The 25,733-nt window shown below is 31.7% G+C and overlaps 2 protein-coding genes across 2 annotated transcripts; both read right to left on the reverse strand.

The window, feature by feature from the left end:
- Positions 1–11,270: 11,270 nt before the first annotated feature.
- LOC108473204 (tryptophan aminotransferase-related protein 4-like) lies at positions 11,271–13,391 on the reverse strand. Its single transcript, XM_017774742.2, has 5 exons — positions 13,081–13,391; positions 12,691–12,988; positions 12,318–12,610; positions 11,871–12,151; positions 11,271–11,785 (listed from the first exon to the last, which is right to left on the reverse strand). The coding sequence occupies exons 1-5, from the start codon at positions 13,350–13,352 to the stop codon at positions 11,520–11,522; spliced, it is 1,410 nt and encodes a 469-aa protein (XP_017630231.1). The 5' UTR covers positions 13,353–13,391; the 3' UTR covers positions 11,271–11,519.
- Positions 13,392–19,407: 6,016 nt separating this feature from the next.
- On the reverse strand, positions 19,408–25,228 carry LOC108473195 (glutamate receptor 2.8-like). The gene is made up of 5 exons (XM_017774734.2): positions 24,663–25,228; positions 21,277–22,619; positions 20,877–21,189; positions 20,372–20,784; positions 19,408–20,274 (listed from the first exon to the last, which is right to left on the reverse strand). The coding sequence occupies exons 1-5, from the start codon at positions 24,958–24,960 to the stop codon at positions 19,696–19,698; spliced, it is 2,946 nt and encodes a 981-aa protein (XP_017630223.1). The 5' UTR covers positions 24,961–25,228; the 3' UTR covers positions 19,408–19,695.
- Between the last annotated feature and the right edge of the window lie 505 nt (positions 25,229–25,733).

The following is a 25,733-nucleotide window of genomic DNA, read 5'->3' on the forward strand; positions in this document are numbered from 1 at the left end:
TTCCTATACATTTTTTTTTGTTTTGTATCTATTGTTATAGAATTTAAAAGTTAGTTAAGAATCAATTAGTAACAAGTTAGTAAAATGGAAAGCTTTAGGGAAATTAATGAAACAAGTATTTTGTTAAGAGTCCTGACTAAGTAACAAATTGACAGTCCATCGTAATTACCATTTTTGATTGGCTCTTAAAACCAATTGAAAAAGGTCACGATTCTTCAAGTAGCAAACAAGTCAGAATCCAATTTATTTTTCTCTCTTCTCTCCTTCCACTTGTTTGCCCTTCTTCCTCTTGTACATTTTTTGTTCTACCTCTCCTTATATAGGCAAGTCCATTTTGATCCAACGATTATAAATGATCTCAATGGATGGTCTAGATCAAATTCTAGAACATTCCCACCTTACCCTGTTAAATGCTATACGGTGGTGGAATATTTTAAAGCTCCCAAAACATTCTATTTGGTTCTACAAGGATTCAGCCTTGACTTCAGACTTCTAGAGTATGAGCCACTCTAACAACCTCGTGGCTTAATTATCTTTTGTTTGCTCGATTTCGGACCTAATGAGGCCTTGCTCACCCGCGTATTAGGACACAAGAAAGGTGTAAACCACAAGTCTAGTTTCCACGAGGGTTTGAAAAATGCTTAAAATGACATACTAAAGGGTCCAATGAATATGATAGGGCCAAACAAGATCCAAAAAAATCCAAAAGGCTAAAATTAACCCTTCAATTGCTATAAGCTCTACAAGCCAAGAGCATTGGGGTTGGACTTAGTCCTAGGATAAAAAAGCCTAATAGTATCAACAAGGAAAAGCTAAGGGAGCTTCACAATAACTCCAACGTATGAGTGAAACCCTAAGGGTACGTTTGGTTCACTGTAATGGAATAGGACTGTAATTGAATAGAGCTGTAATGGAATAGAGCTATAATCAGTAATTCAACTGTTTGGTTGAATGAAATGGAATAAAACTGTAATAGTATTCTTGTGTTTGGTTTAATGGAATGATGTTGTAATAGCATAAGGAAAAAAACTAAAATGACCAGAATACCCTTAGCAGAAATTTTTTTAAGGTAGATGATTATTGTTATTGTTATTAAATTTTAATAAGATTATTATTGAAAATAATTTTAAAAAATAATAAATAGTTTAACCATATTTTAACATAATTATTATTAAATATAATTTAATAACATTCTTAATATAATTATTATTATATGAATTAAAAATCAAAATATATAATCTACTTTATTATTTTGAAACGCACTACATATTTAATATGCTAAAATAAACAAATAAATTATTTATTCTACAATAAAAACAAAATATTAGAAGTAATAAATAACTTGAGAATTATATTTCATATCCAAACATAATATTCATATATTAACAAAAGTTACATGATTTCATTAGCTTATATGTCATAATCCATATGTTATAAAATTTTACAACCTCAAAAGTTTGAGATTCAATTAATTAAACTGAATTGGTTTATAAGCTCATTGTTTGATTGTTATATAATTGCTATTGCTTGTGCTTTTTTGTTTATTTATAATATAAGTATTGATATTTTTGTTTGATTATTTTATAAGTAAAAAATGTTTCATTTTTCAAAAACATCCCCAACAAATTCATTTAATTTAAATGAATATATTTTGTGAAAAATAAAATAGAATAAAATAAATAAAAATAAAGAACACATAAATTTTACGTGGAAACCCTTTCGGGAAAAAAACCACGGGCAGAGGAGAAGAAAATTCACTATGTCGAAAAATTTTTACTCAAATACAAGAGGAATAGACTATGTCTATTTATAGGCTTGCAAAGCCATATTCTAGTAGGATTGAAACACCTTATCCTAATCAATATAAAATAGATGGAGTTTAATAAGGTTTAAAAACCTTATTCTAAAATAAAATAAAAGAAGTCTAGTTCTATATGGATTTTACTTTTATTTTATTTTCCATCGTATTTTATTTAAATAAGAATTTTGGGTCACTTAATTCTAACAATCTCCACCTTGACACAAATTCTCAATGAACAAGTTCTTCATCGCGAACTTTCAATAAACAAGTTCTTCACCTCTTCCAAAAACCCCTTAAGGGTTTAACTTCAACAATGAACACCAACCAAGTCTAAGCAATGCTCAAACTTGGTTATAGGAAGTGACTTAGTCATCATATCTGCAGGATTTTCATGAGTGCTAATTTTGCTCACAACAATATCACCACGAGCAATAATATCACGAACAAAATGATACCGAATATCAATGTGTTTTGTTCTCTCATGAAACATTTGATCTTTTGTAAGAAAGATGGCACTCATCGTCACCCTTTGCAACAAGCCTTGCTTTATATCCGGGTTCTTCAACTCCTGAGTCCCTTCTTTCTTTTTAAACACCCATTTACAACGAACACCTTTTTACCTTTAGGAAGTTTTACAAGATCCCATGTTCTGCTTTTGTGGAGTGATTCCATCTCCTCTTGCATAGCAAACATCCACTTTTACGAGTCTTCACACTAATCGCCTCGAATAATTAAATGGCTCTTGATTCGCATCTATATCTTCACCACATTTAAAGCATAAGCAACTAGATCAACCTCGGCATACTTCTTTGGAGGTTTAATTTCTCTTCTTGTCCTGTTTTTGGTGATAGAGTATTGCGGTGAAGAAGCAACTCTATTCTCAATTTTTATCTTGGCTTGAGGAGTTGATTACGTATTAATCGATGCTCCACCGCTTTTGGTTTTCTTTATTGGAAGAGTCTTTAAGAGATAAGTTAGGTAGCATAGCGTTTCATCAAAACAACATCTCTGCTAATCACAACTTTTCTATTTTCGGACACCATAACTTATAGCCTTTTACACCACTTTATAACCAAGAAAACGCATTTAATGGATCTCGGTTCCAATTTTCCATTATCAACATGAGCATACGCAGGACACCCAAAATCTTTAAATCGAATAATTAGCGGGATTACGGACCATACCTCTTGTGGAGTCTTTTTCTCAATGGCAGCGGATGGAGATCGGTTGATCAAAAACATGCGATGAGAGGTCGCTTACGCCCAAAATGACTTGATAAGTTGGCATTTGACAACATACATCGAACCTTCTCCATGATCGTTCGTTCATTCGCTCTGCAACGCCGCTTTTGCTTGTGGAGTATGACGAACTGTCAAGTGTCTCATGATCCCCGACTTGCACAATCTATTAAACTCATCGAGCGAACTCTAAGCCATTGTGCATGCGGAGGTATTTTATCTGCTTTCCGTCTGCTTTTTCAATCATAATTTTCCAAGACTTAAATGTGGAAAACACATCGCTTTTCGCTTCGGAAGAACGCCCAAACTTTTCGGAAAAATCATCAATAAAGGTTAGCATATAATTAGCTCCACCTCTCGAAGGCACTCGGGGCGGCCCCACGATCGAAATGGATATACTCCAACGTTTCCTTCGTGTTATGGATTCCTCTAGTGAATCGAACTCTCTTTTGCTTCCCAAAAACACGGTGCTCACGAAATTCGGTTTGCAAATTCCTTGCCCATTAAGAAGTCCTCTTTTGCTTAATTACGCCATGCCATTCTCACTCATATGCCCTAGGCGCATATGCCAAAGTTTAGTAATATCATCATCGACAAGGAAGAGGAAGCGACAATTGCATCACCGATAATGATAGAACCACAGAAAACATATAACTTGGCAATCTTTCTTTGCCCTTTCATCACAACAAGGACCCTTTGAAATCTTTAAAACCCCACTTTCACCGTGTGTATCTGCCCTTTTGAATCAAGAGTACTCAACGAAATTAAATTTCTTTTCAATTCGGAACATGCCGCACGTCACTAAGTGTTCGACAACTCCATCAAACATCTTAACTTTAATTGTTCCAACACTGCGATTTTACATGAAGCATTATTTCCCATCAAAACAACACCTTCGAGATCTTGTTTCATAAGTTGTAAACCAATCCCGATTGGGACTCATGTGGAAGGTGCAACTGAATCAAGTATCCACTCCTCGCTTACTTTAGAATCATTGATGAAGCAACTAGAAGTTCACCATCGCTGTAGTCTTCTATAACATCGCCTTCACCGGAATTTTCCGTTGTTTTCCTTTTGATTCGCAGCCTCCTTTTAATCTTATTTTGTAGCTTATAGCACTCAGATTTAATGTGCCCTTTCTTCTTGCGAAGTTGCAAGTTTTACCTCTGTTTGAAGATTTGATCTACCCTTAGATTTACCACGAGGATTCCGTTCCTGTGTTCTACCACGATCATCATCAACATTCCGGTCTTGTCTCCCACGAACAATGAGACCCTCTCCCTGAGAGTTGGGTTTAACCACAAGATGCTTCATCTTATCATACGAGGTTAAAGAATCATAAACCTCATCAAGCTGTGAGAGACTCATGGCTATATAAAATCGTGTCTCTAAAGGTTGAATAAGACGGGGCAACGAACAAAGTAGAATCAACCCTAGATCTTCCTTATCATACTGAACCTCCATGGCCTCCAAGTTTGAGAGAATTTCTTTAAACACTGTTAAGTGTTCGTGTACAGACGCACCTTCCTCCAAACGATGAGCATAAAGACGCTGCTTCATATGCAACTTGCTTGTTAGAGTTTTCGACATACATATTTGTTCTAGCCTCTTCCATAATGCAGCGGCAGTTTTCTCTTTCATCACATCCTGCAAAATTTCGTTGGACAAATGCAGATGTAATTGTGTTAATGCCTTTCGATCCTTACGCTTCTTCTCTTCATCTGTTAATGTCGAAGGCATCTTATCTATCCCTAGCAGGGCATCCTCTAGATCCATCTGTGCAAGAACTGCTTGCATCTTAATTTGCCACAACGCAAATCTGGTGTTGCGATCCAACAGCGGAATTTCATACTTCAAAGACGCCATTACCGTGATCGAGATGAATAACCCGGAAGCTCTGATACCAATTTGTGAAAAATAAAATAGAATAAAATAAATAAAAATAAAGAACACATAAATTTTACGTGGAAACCCTTTCGGGAAAAAAACCACGGGCAGAGGAGAAGAAAATTCACTATGTCGAAAAATTTTACTCAAATACAAGAGGAATAGACTATGTCTATTTATAGGCTTGCAAAGCCATATTCTAGTAGGATTGAAACACCTTATCCTAATCAATATAAAATAGATGGAGTTTAATAAGGTTTAAAAACCTTATTCTAAAATAAAATAAAAGAAGTCTAGTTCTATATGGATTTTACTTTTATTTTATTTTCCATCGTATTTTATTTAAATAAGAATTTTGGGTCACTTAATTCTAACATATTTTAAATTTTAAATTTTTTAACGAATATATATTAATAACTTGATAAATAAACAAACAAGCATGATCAGAAACTTACTTGTTCTGTTCAATAATAATCCTCCTCCAATTTGCAACCGTTAATTAGTGGGGGTTATGTACCATATATTTATCCAATTTGATTAGATTCAAGTTGTTATTTAACCATCAAAAATTAATTTTATTTAATAATATGTTCACAATTCAGAATTAGCTTGCATAGAAATGGAAGGGTTTTCTAAAGGATTCGTTTACACCGATTTCTAGACTTAGCCAATCCTTCAACTGCAGATTCAGCAACTGAGTAAATAGGATAAACAACGATTTTGTACAAAATAATAGCAAACTCCAATACAACCATGACAAAACAAAAAAAAATAAGAATAAAAATGATTTGCAAACGATTAGTTTGTTCAACTTTCCAGTTTTATGATCAGACCACAAATTTTGGGTTCCACCAATTGACGCATGTGGTTAGGCATAAGAGATTGGGCAATACAATAAAAATATCATGCCAAATACACTAAGATAAGCAAAGAACCTAAACCTCACATGGAATAAACAAAGAAAATTTTAAAATCACATAATCTGATTCACAACACATACCATCAAACATGTGTTTTGGAACAGTGAAGTTTCAGCATCAGCTGCAGAATTTATATAATAAAAAGGAATAATACCTCGGATTTTATTATGGCAAGTGCCAAGCAAAGATTATACTTTTCTAGAATGTAACTCACAAGATGTAGAGAAAATACTTCAAACAACAATACTCGAATAAAGAAGACTATAATTTGAAACAAGATGAAGGGCATCATAACCGAAACAAGCACATGATTAACTTCATCCAAAAAAAATCCAATAATTAAGTGTCAAGCAACAATAGCCTAAGCAGCTACATGAAAATAGAAACTACAAATATTTAAAAGCATCCAATGTAATAAATGACATTTCTCATGTAATGTTCCCATAAAACTTTTACTAAAATAGATGGATTCATCAAAACAACCTCATAGCCAACTTAAGCCAAAGCTGTTGCAACCTTCTTCCTCGGTACTGCTTCAGTACCTAGTATCATGATCCAACACAAATATTTAACAAAATGAAAGGGGGAAAAGCCCTTAAGCTAGAACAGAATATGTTTATATAATGAATTAGCAATTTCGTACCTTCTTTGAAACCAGTCTTGAACCTACGAGGAACGTGGCAAAGATACATCATCCTACTAGTTCAAGTGGTCTTTCTTCGGATTGCCTTAGTAGCAGAACAAGTTGCAATGACAGTTCAATAAAGGATCAACCACAAAATGAAGCTTCCTCTTCTCCGAATATATCATCAAATAACATGCCTACAATATCTAACTGTATTAATAACGCTTTATTCCTTCTTTCTTTCTTGGTAGGCAATGCATAGGCAAGTTAAAATATCTGAGCAATTAGTGACAATCAGAGGCAAGCAGCAAGTAAAATTGTTTCCAACATCATTCAGTAGAACAAGAGAAAGATTACTCAAATCAGAGTAGGAAATTACCCTCATCATCAGAAGAACCAAATTGCTCAACCATCTTAGTATGTTTTTCAGCCTTTTTAAGCTGCTTAAACATTTTAGTTTCCTGAGTAAATTTTCATCCAACAAAGCCATCAGGGAAAATCATGGATATTGTAACCTCGACAGCTCATATCAAATGTCAAACATAGGAATTTTTCTTAAAAATGCTAGAACTATCTTACAATGATTAGTAATACAAATGATAGCAACGAATAAAATTGAATTGTATGCTAAGAAAGACTAAAATTCAGAAAGATTAAAAATAGATTAATACCTTGATAAATATGTTTACAGTGCCACTCTTATGAAGACTAGGATCTAGCTAAGAATACATGATGCGAATAGGCTTGTTATACAGTGGAGTGAAATGAAATAGATCCAATGCCCAAGAACAAAAGTGCACTGGTAATTAATTGAATAATTCAAAAGAATGAAATTATAATTATCTAAAACACCAACTTGTTCTTTCAAAAAAAAAAAAAAACATGAACTTGAAAGAAATGAATCATAAAAAGCTAATTTCTAACATACAAGTTCGATCCACTCTTGGGGAGTTGCAAACATGCATTCTATATCTAAAGACTACATACATTATGAGAAGTTCCAAAGCAAAACTAACAATTAACCATTTTTACATTTCCAAGAAACATTAACAATTAACCATCAGCAAGAAATACCTGGATACTATAATACACTTAAACTTTGCAATTAAATTAGATTACAAAGCAATTACCAATAATGTTATACAATTATAGTAATTGCAATAATATATTTCAATAACTACATTCCCATTCCAAAAGAACTCACAATCGAGATGACTATCAAACATCTTTCAATTGTTGATTATTTAATAAAGAATAAGGTTTTTAAAGTTAAGTAGAAGTCTAACCACCATGAGGATTGTTATAGTTGACATAACCGTAGCCGATAGAACGACCGGTAGCCAAGTCCCGACAAACTCTTTCTAAGGCGACTTGAGCCACCTGGCTAAACATTTGGAAGAGTTGCTCATCAGTAATGGAAGTATCAGAATCCTCGGCATAGAGTGAAGTCAGCATAAATTACGGTCTCCCAGGTCCGAGAGCAACGCCATTTGGCCCGAAAACTGGCGCCTGATACTGAACATGAATTTGCGCCATTAAAAGAACCCTAATCCAACTCTTTTAGATCATTGTTTTTTATTTTTCAGTTTTTACAAAAGTTCGAAAAAAAAGAGGTAAAATAAAACCAGTAATACAAACATAATTGAAATTATAAAAGAAGAAGAGGAAGAAAAAAGGGGAACTTACAGATGTTCTCACAAGGGAAATGAGGCAACTTTATGGAGGCGAGGAACGAGTCGGATATGAATCAAATTTCCTAATGACAGAATCGACGGAGGCACTACTTTTACAACAACGATGAATTGACGAACAATGGGTGAACAAATACAGGGTAAAATTGTCTGGGGAGAAATTTTGCTATTACGTCCATTGTTGAATAGGCTATTCTTAGCCCCCTTCACCGAATGATGATTCAGTAAATCAGATGAATAGAAGAGGAATAGCCATTCGCCGAATGAAGAAAATGGTGAAGCAAACTATGGCTTAATTGTTCATCTAAGAATAAGGAGGGAATGGTTATTCCATTCCCTCCAACCAAACGCGGCCTAAATCTTGGTGGCACATGGTGAATGTCAACAAAATGGTTCGAGTGGTTGGGGAGGACTCACTAGCAAACTAAAAGCCAATGGTCATTGATAAGAGAGACAAATGAGAGCATTGGTAGTTCAATTAAAGGAAAATGATAAGAAAGTCAATAGTATGGATGAGCTATTAGCCATTTGGGGTTATAGAGTTCGGTCTTTAGACATGGTTGATTTGACTCAAAAGTTGGAAATGTTTATTATGGAAACTGCTAAAGAAGACAGGATTAAAAATGGTTTAAGGAATTTGGAGTTTCTAACTTGGTTAAGGATTTTGAGGGATTTTTTTAGTTTAAAGATTGACAATAACCATAAGTATTTAACAAATTCACCTCGACTTTAATTTTTCATTCACATAAGTGTTTGAAATGCCAAATTGCCAACTTAGCAACAAAAATCAATAGAAGGTACCATTTTTCTATTTTTATAATGTAAGGGATCATTTCACAATTTTTTCAAATAAATGGACTAAAATGCAATATAAGTAAGATACTTTTTATCTTGATAGCCTTTCTTTGGATAAACAAATACTTGTCGAAATTTTATACTACTCTTACCAACCCCAAACCTTTTTGTTTTGTGTACTTAGTATAATACCCTAAAGCCTCTTCCAATGATTGAAATTTCATTCTTATAAATGGTTGAAGACACTCTTGACTCGTATCTTAACTTCATCATGATTTCTATCATTCAAATCTTGAGAAACATAGTCTTGATTAATCCATTAAAATCCAATTCATTATCTGGAAATGTAACAACACTTTTTATCAATTAATAAATAAAACCTAAATCACACATCAAAATTTCATACTAAAAAAAACAAGCACATGATTTCATCGATCTTATACTTGGTTTTACCTGCGGGATAATTGAGTTATTGCTCAAAGTAGCAGAGCAAAATTTGGGAGTTGCGACGGTGGCAATATATGAAAGTAATAACATCAAATCATTGTGCACGACCAATTTTTTAAGTTGTATATGGTTTGAGGCAAGGCAACCGATTGAAAATAATTTTCTTATATTTTTATCTAGTTTTAAGTAAAATGAGTCGAATAAAATAGCATATCCAATATTTTTCCATAATCTTATATTCATGTAATTTTATTACTAAAATAATTTTACATTCCTTAAACCATATGCTCGTATAATTATCATTTATGCTTGGTAGATATTTTTCGATAGATTCTTTTTTGACTAAAATATTTTTAATATCCATTTTACAATCCACAAAGATAAATTTTTTAGGTGGGATTGAGGCTTTCTCTCTAACAATATCATTTTTAAAAGGGTAAATTATCAAAATAGTCACTTTTATTTGTCTTAGGTTACATTTTAGTCATTTATGTTTGAAATGTTATGTTTTAGTCACTCATGTTAACGTGTTGCAACATTTTAGTCACTGAGCGTTAATTGTCGTTAACGATATAACGGTAAGCTGACGTGACACATTAGATCAACATTTCAAATGAAATTTTTTAGATTAAATTATACAATTAGTCTCTATATTTTTTTTCGTTTTGAGCAATTTAAGTTTTTCTTTCATGTTCTTTAAACATTTTTTCTTTTCTTTTTTTTTTCCATTTTCTTCTCCTTCTCCCTCTGTTTTCCTCTATTCTCCATTTTTTAACGTAGTTTTTATATAATTTTTATTTGTTAAAATTAGTCATTATACTTTTTTTTTGAACAATTTAATTTTTTTTTCTTTATTTTCCTTTTCTTCTTCCCTTTTATTTTTCTATCTTCTCATATTATTCATTGCAGAAACATAATTTTTGCCCACCAAATAAACCAAGTCCTTGTTTCTTTCACATGATTCCTAAATTGAATTTTACTCAAAACCGAATACCAATCATTTTTAATCAAATCTTGATTTGAACATAACCTAATTTTGAAACTAAAATTGGATCTAACTAATCAATATAAAAAAAATCATATCCTTAATCAAATCTAAACATAAATTGAATTCTTTATATTCAAAACAATTTTTCTCCGTTTCTAAACTTTTACAAAATCGTGTAGATTATTCCTTTCATTTTCTTTTATTTTTTGACTAATAAAATTGAGCAAACAATAAAATTGATCTAAACCTTCTTGGATATTCCCAAGCAAGTTTGATTGGAACCCAAGCATGGATGAACCGAAGAGATAAAAGGAGCATGGAACCAAATTGGTTTAGGTAAAATTAAGGGTAAGTTTTGTATGGTAGTAGTTTTAGTCATTGAGAGTGTAGAGCTCATTTGAAGAATCCATGAAATAACTTAGTTTCGAAAGGGCGAGAATGTTGTAGGTAAGATAGATAAGGTGGTTGTAGGGGTTAGGAGGTTAAGGGAACGAGCTCGGGAAACTTTGTTGAGGGTGAACTGTCATAAGTCACGACTGGCGAGGTTTTCGAGTGAGGCGAGCTTGTGTACTAGGTCATTGAGAGATCCAAATTGGTTCTTTAAAGCGAGGATGGACAACAAGAGTTTATAATTGTGGGGTGAGAATATGCGAAACAAGTATTATTTTGGTTTCAGCTTTCGTCTTTTCTTTTTTCATAAACATAAAAAAGTTTTAACAAATGAAAAATATAGAAAAACTACGTTAAAAGATATGAATAGTAGAGGAAAACAGAAGGAGAAGCAGAAAAGAATGAAAAAAAAAAAAGAAAAAAAAAGAGTTAAAAGAACATAAAAGAAAAAAATTAAATTGCTCAAAATGAAAAAAATTAAAGACCAATTATATAATTTAACATAAAATTTTTGTTTCAAATAATGATTTAACGTATCACATCAGTTTACCGTTACACCGTCAACGACAATTAACGGCTCAGTAACTAAAATGTTACAACACGTTAATATAAGTAACTAAAACGTAACATTTCAAACATAAATAACTAAAATTTAACATAAAATAAAAAAAAATGACTATTTTTATAGTTTACATTTTTTTAAATTAAAAAATATATTTTGTATCCCGATTTTATCATTACCCCGTACACTTATTGGTTCCAATAAATTCATTCGTGTGTGTCATAATTTTGTTGATTCCATCATTATTATTTTCTTGGGAAACCAATGTTCCCATCCTTTTTAGCAGCAAATCAAAGTCATCATCGCTTTTCACCAAGCTAAGCCGTACAAATCTGCTTTCAGCACCGAACAAGCTACCATGACGTCCAGTTATATTGACCGAGTGGAGCACCGCGTTGCAATCTTTATCTTCTTCTCTTTCACACTTAAGCCATGCATAAGCTGCCATCAGAACCAGCTACTCTTTAAGTTCACTAGTTCAGGAATTTGTATATGATTGTGTGATGGGAAGAGAGTTAATAATTACCTGGAGTAGCTCCTCTGACTCTTTCGGAGAAAGAGCAGAATTGAGTCTCAAGTTCCTGGATTGAAAACCACTTAGACAATGACATAGTTTTGCTCAACTTTCTCCAGCGGTTCCTCATTGTTTGGTATCCGAAGTTAAACATTTCCTTTCCTTCATTTTCAACGGCAACTTTTAGCAGCTTCAGAACTCGTAGCTGAGTCTCTCGAGCGACCCCATAGGTACTTAGATTCATGTATGTTAGCATCCTCTGATGTACAGCCTCGTCTTTTATTATCGCCCATCTAAGAAAAGAGAAAAAGCATGTTAAATTATTGCATATCCTCCAAAGAAAAAGCATCTTTTAAGTCCTTCAATATTCTTTGTTTTATATAAGTTACGATGTGTTATTTATTATTGACTAATAGTGTACAAGATCTATGAATATCCTCAATATGTATATATGCTTACCCAAATCTGCTTCCGCCATGTCCAGTAAGCTTTGAGAGAGTGAATATCATTAAATTTTCATCTGCTAGAGCTGGGATTGGTGTATAATGTGGCCAATAGTAAGCAAAATCATGGATTGTCTTTGCCGATGGGCCTTGAAGTACTGCCTTCTTTAATTGGCCATCTGGATTGTTCGGTGAAGTCACAAGCTCGATGAAATTCCCTTTACAGCCATTATTATTGTTGCACAATGAAGTATCTCCTTCGAACTTGTAATCCTCAGAATTGAAAAACTCAGTTTGTTCCTTGTAAATCTGTAGCATGAACATAGTTTGTCAATTTAAAAGCTAAAAAGTAGATTACAATCCAGACTAGAGTAGGGCTTGGAGCTAACTGGATAGTATGGTGTTGAGGCAACGACTCTTGAAGGGGAAGATGGATGATTAGTAGTTGAGAGGGCATGCACTGCTGCATGAAGAAGTTGGGTAGCACCAACACCAAATATGATGAATCTTCCATCAGTCACTGCATTTCCGATCACTGCATGAAGTTTCCGAATTTGAGCGTCGAGTTCCTTTGAGATGAGGGAATCATCATTGAATTCATAGCTCATCCGATGCCATCCTGGAACTACAATGGTGCTACTTGCTGCATGCTTCAACCAAAAGGGCTCCAAGAACATAGGATCTCCGCTGTAACAAATGAGATATTCACATTATTGATACGACCCAAGATTCTTAAAATAAATACCGGTCACTTTAGTTATATCTCGGTCATCAATTACCTATCGGCGTCAGCGATACATTCAGGTAAAAACACAGAGCAGTGAGAGCCTCCATAACATGCGTTGCACTCACAAACAGGCTTTCCATCAACGATTGATCCATCCAAGAAAGCTCTTCCATGTCCTGAGCATGAGATGGATGCCACAAATTCAGCTTCTGCAGTGGCACTTTTGGTCCAACTTTGCTCCCATTCGCCATGGAAGTACCAGCTATGAAATAGTAGCAGATTAAGTACGATGGAACAAGTTAGAAAAATCGTATTCCTAGACATGTTTTACCTGTGTGTGTGTGATGGGCGTAAAATATTAGCGGTTTATATAGGAGCATTCATGCTGCAGACGACTAAGATCAGGTTTAAGATGAAAACCTAATTAACCATTTGGTTTAGTATTAATATAATCTACGTAACCTTTGGCGTTCACTTGCGGTTAATTGTTCAAATGAGGCCAAAAACAAAACAATAATCAAAGACTTCATGAGTCAAACTGACTTTGTCGTATAAAAAAGTCAGACAGAATCGCTTATTTCCGGTTGTTGATAAACAAGGCGGCTAAACAAATACCAAATTGCTTTTAAACGTGATGGAATGCTTTTCACAAAACTAAAATTTCAAGTTTTTTAAATTTTAGAACTTTTTATTAAGCTAATCATTTATTATTATCGAAGGTAAGTTACTTCAAACTTCTTCTTTTTTTAAATTTTATTTAAAATATATATGTAATTATATATTTGGATTTATAAAGTTTGTGAATTGTGATTCTACATACATTCAAATTAAAATTTACAAATAATTTCATATTATTAATAAATTTAAATATTATTTAAATAGGTTTTTGTTTTCATTTTTTAAGACTCATGCATGCGGTAGAAATAGGGCAAAACACATGGCCACGTACGTGCTCCATAGGATGGATTGATACATGAAATATATTATAAAGGTGATTACGTGGTGGTTAATGGTTAATTATCTCGAAGGTTGTAGCATTAATCAATGTTGGTTGCAGAGTTTCTCTTTTTGGCATCCAGTTGGTTGCAAGTTTAGGTTATTAGTTTAATAACAAATTGGAATTTAGTCCCAAAGAATCATCTACTTTCCTCTCTTTTTTTTCTTTAATCAAAAACATACAATTTCTTCCTATTTTCTCAAACTAGTTACGCCAGAAATCCTCCTTTACCTAAACTACGATTAATTAATGTTTTGTTTTGATACTATTTTAATACTTTCATATTATTATTGTTGTTGAGGAAGGCTGACTTTTATGGAAAGAAATTTTCATAATGTCGTTCGCTCTCTGCAATTAAATTGAACTTTTCAACAATGTTAAAAAGTGTCATTTTTTAAGATTTTGTCTCTCGTACTCTGCTGAGCCATTTTATATAATTTTGTATAAAAAAATTAAATCACCAACTAATTAAGGCTTAATACATATGGGTGAACTATATAATTATATATGTTATACTCAATATTGACATATCTCCCTTAAATCTTACCGGTCATATCTTCATTAATCAAGTGCTTCAAGTTCTGTAAACTAATCCTCTTAGAGTTCATTTTTAACGAAGTACGAGAAATAAATCTAATATTATTGAATCTAATAAGTTGCTTGGGTGATGACACTTTAAAAATTGCTTTAAAAAAGGAGTAACTTTATTATTGATTTTTTATAAATAGACTTTAAAAAAATTCACCAATATACCATAATCTAGTTATTGTTTATTAGAAAATTGTGTAATTTATTATTTAGAGGAGAAAACAGAAAGAAAGGTAGAGAAGTAAATAAATTAACAATGGGTTCATTTAACTCCAATGTATGTAAAATATAATAGTGTTTTCACACAACAAATTCAGCTTAAAATTTCTCAGGTTGACATCTGCTTACATATATAGAATACAAGTGGAGAAAATTTATTACTAAGACACAATATGTTGTTCTCAAATATTATTTGAATTTAGCAAGTGGAAAACCCAACAACTCGATCGGGAGAGCTGGTGGTTCAAAGCTTTATATTCCCATTTGAAGTTTTGGGTTCAAATATTAGTAATGTCATTTTCTTTTTTCTCTTAATTTGTGTTATGTATAAATAAATAAAAAAATAAGTTGAAAATAAGTCGTGGTAACTTTTTTTTTACCTAACCCAATTATTAATATGTTTTTGATTTAATCTCACAAGTTTAAAATTTTCTATTTAGTTACTAACATTATCGAAATTCAATATTTTCATTATTCACCATTAAATCATTAACGAAGTACTAACATGACTGATTTTCATTGGCATAATAATAAAATTAGTCCTCTAATATTGATAGTTTTTTATCAATGTGGACCTAATTCTTAAAAATTTAATAAATTTAACCCTCAACTTTACACATTATGTCAATTTAATTTAGATTTTAAAAATTCAAAATAAAAATTGAAAAATCTTAAAAATAATAAAAAAGCATTTAGAAGTTTTATTTTTCAATAAAATATATACTAAATTATAAATAAATTAATACCCATTTTTATCTTTTTAAACATGAAATTTATTTATTAAAATAATTTTATAAATAAAATAAGTTTTTAAAAACCCACAAACAATACTTAAATTAAACCAAATTCAAACTTTTTCTTATTTTTAGTTTTATTTTATAAATAATAATTTATTTGTTTATTATATGTTTTCTATTGTTCCTTAGTCCTTGTGAAATTTATCGAGTGATGGTTATAACCTTTGCCCATAACCATTGGCATAAATAACCTTTACTTCCAACAGCTCGATTTCAACATCCTCCATCATTGTGCCATCGAACTAGGAATCAGTTGTAGAGCTGTCGGCATGGCCTTATAGCTATAAAGTCTCCTAGACCTCATCCTCACCTATAAACCCTCAGTCACGCTTGCCCTCAAGCACAACCTTAGAGGCAACAAATTTGTTCTAGGTAATAACCTAAAGATAATGATTCTTACCCTTTTTTAACTTTAAGTCGTAGTTTTTGGCCCAACTTGAATATGATGGTCATCAATGTTGACAAAAGGAAAAAATCAAATCTACTTAAGTCTTCTTTATGATTTTTTCCTTTATTTTTATTTATGAAATTATCATTTTAATAAATATATAATGTCATGTTAAAAATAGAAAAATAGATATTCATTTATTTATAAATATTTTTCTAATTTTGTATGTGTCTTCATAAAATCTTATGTATTTTTTTATAAATATGAGCATTAAAATGATTTTTTTATTTTTAAAAATTTTAAACTTTTTAAGAATCAACACTAAATTGACATAAAGTGAAAATTGAGGTCAAATTTAAATTAAAATCAAATTGATAGAATTTATAAATATTGAAAGACTAAATTTATTATGATACTAATGATAAAACAACCACATCAACATTCTATTATTGATTTAACATATGAGTGACTAAATATTAAATTTTGATAACAACGACAATATAAATTCACTAATCATCATTTATTACCTTTTCCTTTTTTTTTAGTAAATTATAAGGGAAGATAAAATCCTAATAGTAGCGTGAATTAAACTCAGACTATAACTGAAACAATTAACACCCTAAATATCAAACTAATTCACAAGTTGCTCATCTTGCTAACCTACTAACCTTATTGGAATGTTCGGTGCATTTTTCATTTGGTTTGTGTGTAAACGAGCTTCACTTTGTAATTGTTATATATATATATAAAATCTCGTCTTCTTTACTTGTGAACTTGGGCTTCATTCTAACTACCGAATATATCCTTATATAAGTATAATTTTCTTCTTCGTTACTTGTGAACTTGAGTTTCATTCGAATAAACGAAATGACGTCGTTTTCCTTTCTTTCTTTTTTTTTTTTGTTAATTTCTTGTTTAGCTTTACCTTTTATATATAGACTATAATTTACGTCTTAAATCTATATTTATACTATATATAAATTAGTTAATTGAGTTAATATCACGAATCAACTGGATTCAATTCAATTATAAAATTATTAAAACATATTTATTTTAAAAGGTAACTAATATTATTATAAGGTATTTTATATTTTTATATAATCGTCATATAAAATAATTAAAAAATATTATTTGTGAATTGATACAATACCAACAAATTCATGTAAAAAACTTTAGCTACTACACTAATAATAATATGTTAATATGCTTTTATAAATATATTTTATAATATAAAATATATATTTTCGTTCACTTACATCGTGAGTGTGATAAAATTTAGTAATATATAATATGTTTGTTTGAATTGATGTCATGAATTAATAAGAGACCAACTCAATTAGAAAATTACTAAAACTCACTTCTTTTAAGTTTTTTGTCTTTTATATTTTATATAAAATTTATAAAATCAATTTAAATCAACACATGGTAAGATTCGAGCACAATCCATCATGGTTTCTAAAAGTATCTCAACTTTATCAATTCAATCAAACTCTCATTTATTTTTAAGATAAATCTCAAAACTATACATAAATTATGATTTAATGTATAATTTTATACATAAATTTTAATTTTATTTAATTTTATACACGAAATTTTGATTTAATTAAATTGAGGAGAAATGAAAAATGGAGGAAGAGAAATAAAAATTGAAGAAAGAGGAAGAAGTGATAAAACTTGTAGCGTAAAGAATTGATTCTTGGTTTGAACACCCTTAATCACTTGTTTAGACCTAAATATCCATTCTTTCATCATGACCCTGTTACGTGCTCCTAAAGTCCATCTTCATCATGTGTGGATACATACATCGAAAAGTCTATCCCCATATCTCATTCCACTTTTTAGAATTCATACTTTCTTTTGGAAGAATTCTCAATCTCTAATGCATGGTTGAATAATAATAAAGGAAAGAATAAGCTCTAGGGTAAAAACCCAACAACAAGCAGTTTAAAGCAAAATAGAGTTAAGAAAAAGGCGCACAAGGTTGTCAAGATCATGGCAGCTCATGTATTCAAATTTCGTTTAAAATCGAATTAATCGATCAAATCGATCTAATTAGGTTAATCAATAGATTAGTTGATCTAATTTAGTCAGAAGCCGATTAATGATTTTTTGAAAGTTCAGTTATCAGTTAATTTAGTTCGAAATCGAGTAATTAATCGAACATAATAATTAACATTATATATTATATGTATCAGTTAGTTCGGTTAGTTCAGATAATTCAGTCAAATGAGCATTATCAAATGTTTTTATATGTTTATACTTGTTTTAACCAAAAAAACAAAAGCATATAAATTTCTACTAATTGGTTAACTGATAGAATTAACTGAAACATTTTAGTTCGATTAATTTTTTTTAAAAGTAATTCAGTTAACGATTAAAAAATTAAAAAAATTTGATTAACTGTTTCAAACACCCCTAATCCATTTTGTAGATATCAAGGAACATCTATGAGTACTACTAAAGTCATACAATTTTCCAAATTGACCTTTGCACCTCAAATTGTCACAATTAGTCCTGGCATATATCATTTTAGGGGAATGAAAGAGTAAAATTTCATGTGATATTCCATGAATTCTCATGTTTTTATAAAAATGTTTCGTTTGTGAGCTTAGAGCAACGAGCATGATTCCGTTGTTGTGAATTTTTTCTAGTTGGACTTGTATCTTGCTTAGAGCCTTTCATCTTAGAAAAACAAAAATTTGACACTAGAATTTATGGAATAATGCAACACTTTTTATCCATCCTCGCGTAGGGTACAAGTTGGAGTTGCTAACGAAACACTTTCAGATTTTAACCAAAATCTTTCTTTTAATAAAATACTTGTTTTGCAACATATTAATATTTTTTAAATTAAATTTAAAAAATTCAGAAATGTTAAATTAAAATTATAAATCATCTTGGGTATTTAAAAACTTACTTGGATATGTTTAAATCATAAAATGAGGCTTTAAAGTTCTTTGGCTCGACATCAAGATTGTTCGGGTTGAGATGAATGAGAGTTTTTCCGAAGCTTAAAACTTGAAAATATTTTTAAAAAATTACTTATCCAATATTTGGACCAGTAGAATATTTTAGAGATAATTTAAAATCATTTAATTTGAAATTATTCGAAGGTCATCAAAGGTGTTTGGGGTACAAAACAGATCACAAAAAAGTCAAAATGACTCAAAATATTGCAGTGGCTTGGGTTTGGGGCACTTGTTCTGTAGTAATCTTTTTTTATCTGACTTGTTGCGATGTTTCTAAAGTTGAAATTCAATAAAAAAAAAACATTCAAAATCATACCTAAACATGTGCATATCAAAACATAAAAATATAATATAATTGATATATTTTTTATAATATATATAATGATACAATTATTATTAAACTAAATAAAATCTAATGTAATTTTTATTTGATATAAAATATAATTTTTCATTATATATTTTACATTAAAAAACATAATGTAATGCTAGCTGTTAATAATCATTTTACATTTGTACCTCATTCTTATAATCTAGTTTAAATTTAAATACAATCCTATCACTTATTTTAATCTCATCACTAGATTAATTAATCTAATACTGTCATAGTTACTTTTAATCTCATCTAAATCAATCTTATCGAAGAGTAGCCTAAGTAATTACTTAAACTTGGATGCCAACTGTGCGAGAATATCTAAACCATCAAATCTTCTTATTGGCCATGACTGTAATCAGCAAACTCAATAGAAGATCTTTCTGCAGATGGGGGTATATCTGGAGAATCTGTAACTGAGCCTTGTTCTACCATGAAAACAAAGTCTGAAGGATCTACCTGGTTCGACCCAACTGATGGACTTGGCGGGCAGTTAGTATTTGTTGAGCTTCCATAAGCGCCTATACTATGAACACTACAATGGCAGCTTGCGTCTCTGGGTTCAGTTTTTTTGAAAGTATGGGAGCTCAGGTCTTTCTGATCAAAGATTCTCGACATGGTTCGAACTTTTCTCCACACTGAATTTTCGGGATAGAACTGAAACAAGACATGCTTTTGTTCATACAAGAACATTGCTGCAAAAATGATGAGCGCAGACATCGAGGCAACCCCAGCAATGAGGAAAAGGCCCCAAAAGCTCTCGAGGCCGAGACTGTTTGATGAAACAGTGGGGTCGAAATCAGGACAAGTAACGTTGTTGAACCATTTGTTGTGAACTTTTTGCATTTCATCACCTTGAGTAACATTCAAGATTGCCCTTGAAACATCTGCTGCAAGAGGAGATCCTTTTGGGAAAACCTACAAAACGATAACAAATAGTAATTGTAATAATAAGCTGTAAGCATATTATATCATATGGAATCGATGAAGGTCGAAAGAGAGAGAGAGAACTCACGAAGCCGAAGCCAAAGCCATCGGTTTTAAATGTTGGTTTGACGGTAGTATATTTGCCACAATACTTTGAAAGAAATAGCCTAATATAAGGGATTTCATCCAAAGCAGCAGAGATACCACCATTGGCACTGCCTTGGGTGAAAAGATCATGGAGTTCTTCAAGAGTTCTATATTTCTTGATGTGGGATTCATCGAATTTCATCCCCAATAACATATCCTTAACAAATGAGGCACTTAGAAAACCAACACTCTCCCTTCTCTTCAAGAGCTGATTTATATCAGTTACAGTGGGCTGGAGTTGCTCCACTGTTAAAAGTGACGTTAAACTAGCAGTGTAACTTTGGGTAAGAACGAGAACCACGAAGCACCATATGATTACCACAAATCTACCCAAATTGCTCACCACTTTCTCCCCTGCAAAAAATTATTCAATTCAAGAACAAATAAATTGCCTGCCGCTAACATATTTGTAAATTGAAAAGGTGAAAGAAGAGTTCAGTTATTACGATGAGCAAACACCATGGTTGAGAAGGAGAACCAGAAGCTGGTGCCGACTTGATGTGCAGGTGGTCCACGGAAATCTTCGTTGATTCTATGCTCCAGAACCCAAACGACAAAACCGATGAAGACAAAGAAGCACCCACTGGTTACCCAGAGATCCGATGTCAAGGGCTGTAAGAAAACCCATGCATTCTTCTTCTTGTTATCTCTGACGGGCACCAGCATTGACACTCCAGATTCTGTGTATGGCAATGTGAAGTCCACATACAAAGATCTGTTGGCCACAATAGTTATATCTCCGACCACACCGTCATAAATCTGTGTTCATAGCCGATTGAAGGTATCCAGTGAAACCAAGCCAGCGAATATATAAAACAAAGAGAAGGGTTAAAGGAGGAGACTTACCCCATAGAACACTTGATCAACTAAGTCATTGTATGAACCAGCAGCATTTCCTTCGGGCGTTGCAAATGGAACATACTCGTAAGGAACGGGATAAGGCATTTTGCGCATTACAGCGTCGAAAACATCAATGCAGTACCCTCCAATTGATTTTGCTTTTTTAGAGTTAGAATCCCAGGTTACCTTAACAAATTCAGTAAAGCCATCTTTCACTGGAACCCCAATTTTCAATTTCTTCCCTTCTACTGGAATCTTCCAACCTTTGGGGACCGAGTTAGTATCCCCCGGCCATATAATGGGGCCAAGTTTTGGCTTGGAACTAGACTTTGCGCTTGTGTTTGTTGACTTCCAGTCTTTTACAAGTCCACTTTGGGGTGTCCAAAACCCCACCCTTCTTTCCCCATTTCCATTTACGTTAACTATTTGAAACACAGATGACTCTAACTGCCCATTAACAAAATGAAAATCTCCTGAAAGCCCTGTGAAATTAATTTTCGATAATTCTTTGATTAGCCGAGGACCATTTTCTGAGACACCCAATGTCTCAAGGTCTGTGGCACCACTGCCGGAAATGTTTGTTCTGTTGAAGCGTAGGTTTGCAGTGCCAGCGTTCTCGACTGCCCCGGCCAGTGCAAAAGTTGCATCATAAGCCCATAATCCAAAAATGTTCATTTCAGCATTAGTAACATTTGGATTGTCACTCTGGAATTTCCTTTTCCATCGAACTGTAAAGTTTTCGAGCTCTTTCGATTTGGGAACATAAGACTTCACCCCTAAAATCCCTTGCAAGGCATTAATAGCCGAGGAATCAATCGATCTCCACAAAGTAGTCATGGAATCAGTCATGATCCAAACATACTCTTCACTCATCATTCCAATCTCTTCAGCTTTGACCAAAATCCTAGACCCAATAGTCATAATCGCATGCACAATGAACACTCTAGTTTGATTGTTCATTAACTTATAAAGTTCTTTAGCAATTAGGTCATCATCAGCTGACTCTGGGATGGCACTCAGATATGGGACCCGAATGTTAATATCTTGTAAGGCAGCCGTTAAGTAAGGTATAAGGGTCTCCCCAAACAGGTTGTCTACGTAGATGGGCACTACTTCTCGCCACCCAAATTCCTTGACAATGTCGCTTATGGCATTCACTTGGAAAGACCCGCTTTGGGCAGCACGGAAAAAGTATGGACTCTTAAGCGAAGTAAGAGAAGGACTGGTTGCTGAAAAGGAAATGACGGGAACTTGAGATTTGTTTCCCAGACTGATAACAAAGTTGGCCTGCATTGAACTTCTTGGCCCTATGATTGCTTGCACTTCTACATTCCTTATCAACTCCACAGCTGTTCTTCCACCAAACAATTAAGTTTAGAAATTTCTTTCTTAAAATGTTAACCCTAATCTCAAATATTAATATCTCCTTAAAAAATATATTAAAGATTAACATGTGCAATGTCTCGGTCAGACAATTTATAAATAAATATATGTGTATAGTAGCTTTCATTGATTTCATCTTTCAGGTCAAACAATGCATGTGGAGAGAGGAAGATGTACTGTTTAAACAATCAAATGCTGGTGTGATACAAGTTGGAAGGCAAGTCTTGGGTCAGAATAATTATTAAAGTCAGTAACAGAACGGTGAAAGTATGTGGGGAAAATTAAGACTCTTTAAATCCTAACTTTGTACAGTGGTAAAATGTAATAAAATTAAAATATTTTTAAAAAATTAATTTATTCATTATTTTAATTGGATTCAATTTTTTTGCTTGAAATGGTATATTAGTTTTTCATCCAATCAATTTGATTGACTAATTTAAATATAACTGACCAGTTCAATTCAATTCTAACAATCAAGAGAAAACATGTCCAAAAGAAAACATCTAATTTTATATCGGTTTTCTTACTTTTTTTTTTCATTACACTCTTTAATTTTATTTTTCTATAACTTAAATCCTCAAATTAAAACCCAATTTTTAAGAATTGTTCACATGAAGATCAAATCTTTTAAAATGGGCCTAACCTTTATAAAAAAAATACTCAATCGAAGCTAAATCTTTTAAAATAAATAAAATTTTCCAAAATGCTCATATAAAGATTAGGCTGAAGTGTATAAAAAATTATTTGAGCACTTATATAAAAATTAGGTTCTTATTTAATTATTTTAAAATTAGGTTCTTGTATAAAACCTCTAAAAGTATACTCTTAATTTGAACATTTACCCTTTTCTGTATATTCTTGTTGGCCAAAAATAATAGAAGTCTACCTATAATGTGAATAGCCAGAGGTAACAACAACTGCCATTGTATTGGTTTACTAGCTACCTAAGCTATAAAATATGGAGTATTATAATATAAATTACAAATTAAATGAAACAAGTCATTCTTTTAACGTTTTAGATTTACATATTTTACAGTAAATTCAAAATATAAAAATATTGACTATATTTTTATGTATTTGCCACACCTACTCTAAATATTTTAAGACACATTTAATATAATGATAATATATTTTTATTTCACAAAATAATTTTAAAATGTTGTTATTTATCTCTTTTATAATATCTTATTAACTCGTATAATGTACTTACCAACCCTCTTCACTAATAATATATCTAATATTTTCTCTTAAATAAATGACATGCATATATTATGAGTCATTTTAATATTATCTAAAGAGAAATGGCAACATTTTTTGTATGTGGCCAAAAATGACGGGAGTCGAGATATATAGTACTATCAATGTTTAAATACAGCTAGCTGTCACTGTGTTGACTTACTAGTTAGCTAAGTTTTTCTATAAAACAAAAAAAAAAGTATGATATAATTGAAAAAAAAAAAGTATAATATAAAAATTAAGTGAATTTAGTACATTCATTGAAGGTTCTAGATTTCACAAATGAATTTAATATAATAATATATTTCATATTGTAAATTGAAAATAAAATATTTTGATTTTATTTGTGAGATTATAGTACTTCAAAGAAATTCATAAAAAAGGGACCTGGACACAATTAACAAAGATTAGTCTTCTTGTATTTAAATTTTAAAACTGATGCTCATTTTATATTTAAATAATTATTTTAATAAATATATTTTTTTATTGCATTTAGCTTTGTTGGCGTGAATAATGTTGAAATGTATTTATGTTTTTATTTAAGTGTAAGGAAAATATTATGGGTAGTTTTAAAATTTAATATAAAATAATTAATTAATATTACTAGATGATTAAAATAATTATTTTCTCAACTAATCTCTGGGAAAATATAAGTAGAATATATATATATTAGAATCTTGCATGAGATTGTCATAAGCAACCTTGAACTTGGTTATCAGATATTGATATATAAATGTAAAACCGATAGTTTTAAAGGAGATGAGAGGACGAACCGGCAGAGGCGGCGGCAACGACGTCATCGATGGAGTCCTTGGTGTTGAAGACGAGCCTGGTTTTGTAGTGAGGATGAGTGGCGTAAAAGTCTAAAAGGGCCATGTTCATACAACTCATCCCTATCTTCCCAACCACTGAATCCATGTCAAGAACCACACCCACTTTAACAGGGATGGTGGCGTCGCCGGTGGTGTTTTGAGACTGAGCCGTCACTCCTTGTGACAAACAAACATTAAGGAAAAGACAGAGAGTGATGAATGAATTGAAATTAATGCGAATGGTAGGGCTCCCCTTCATCTTGGAGCTCTTCTACCTCTTACTACCCCCAAATAACAACCTTTAAAACAACAGAAGTGACAAATACAAGGAAGTAAATTGTAGCCTATATATATATATATATAACATCTCCTACAGCTGAAAAAGTAAATTGTAGTTAATTAAAAAAATATAGCAATCACAAAGTTGAGTTGAGAAAGCAACAGTATGTAAAAACAAATTCATAATATCTTGTTTCTAGTGATGTCTAAAAGATATGAATTGCTATTATATCCCTTCTTCAAAAGCGTAGACTTATACGTAAAGTCATGAAAGTCAATAGCTTTAACTTTATTAAATTAACATAAAATAGTAGCCTTCAAAAGGTTTTCATTTTATTTCCCAAAAGGAACTTCAAATTTTTTAAAAAATTAAGAACAAAAATAATTAAAAAGAAGGAAGATTATTGAAAATAATAATAATAATATTTTATTTTAATAATTAAAATATTTAGTAAAGGGAATAAAAAGTAGCTTATGTAGAGGAAAAGGAAATTAGCTTGAGTGGGACATTATATAACAAATGGTACAAGAGTATGAAATGACTAGTATTAGTAACATTTTTTGTCTTATGTCAGAACAACGTTTACATTGACCAATTCAAAGCCAGAATATGGCTTCTTATGCTCTAAAAAAACAAATCAATTTAATATACAATCCCTTTCATTCAGTTCAGATACATTTCAAAGTGAAAACCCTCAAATGAATGGAAAGAATTTTTCCCCTACTTAAATAAATTTACTTATATATATTTAT

This window comes from Gossypium arboreum, chromosome 7 (genome assembly GCF_025698485.1).
Source record: "Gossypium arboreum isolate Shixiya-1 chromosome 7, ASM2569848v2, whole genome shotgun sequence".
Taxonomy (NCBI): Eukaryota; Viridiplantae; Streptophyta; class Magnoliopsida; order Malvales; family Malvaceae; genus Gossypium; species Gossypium arboreum.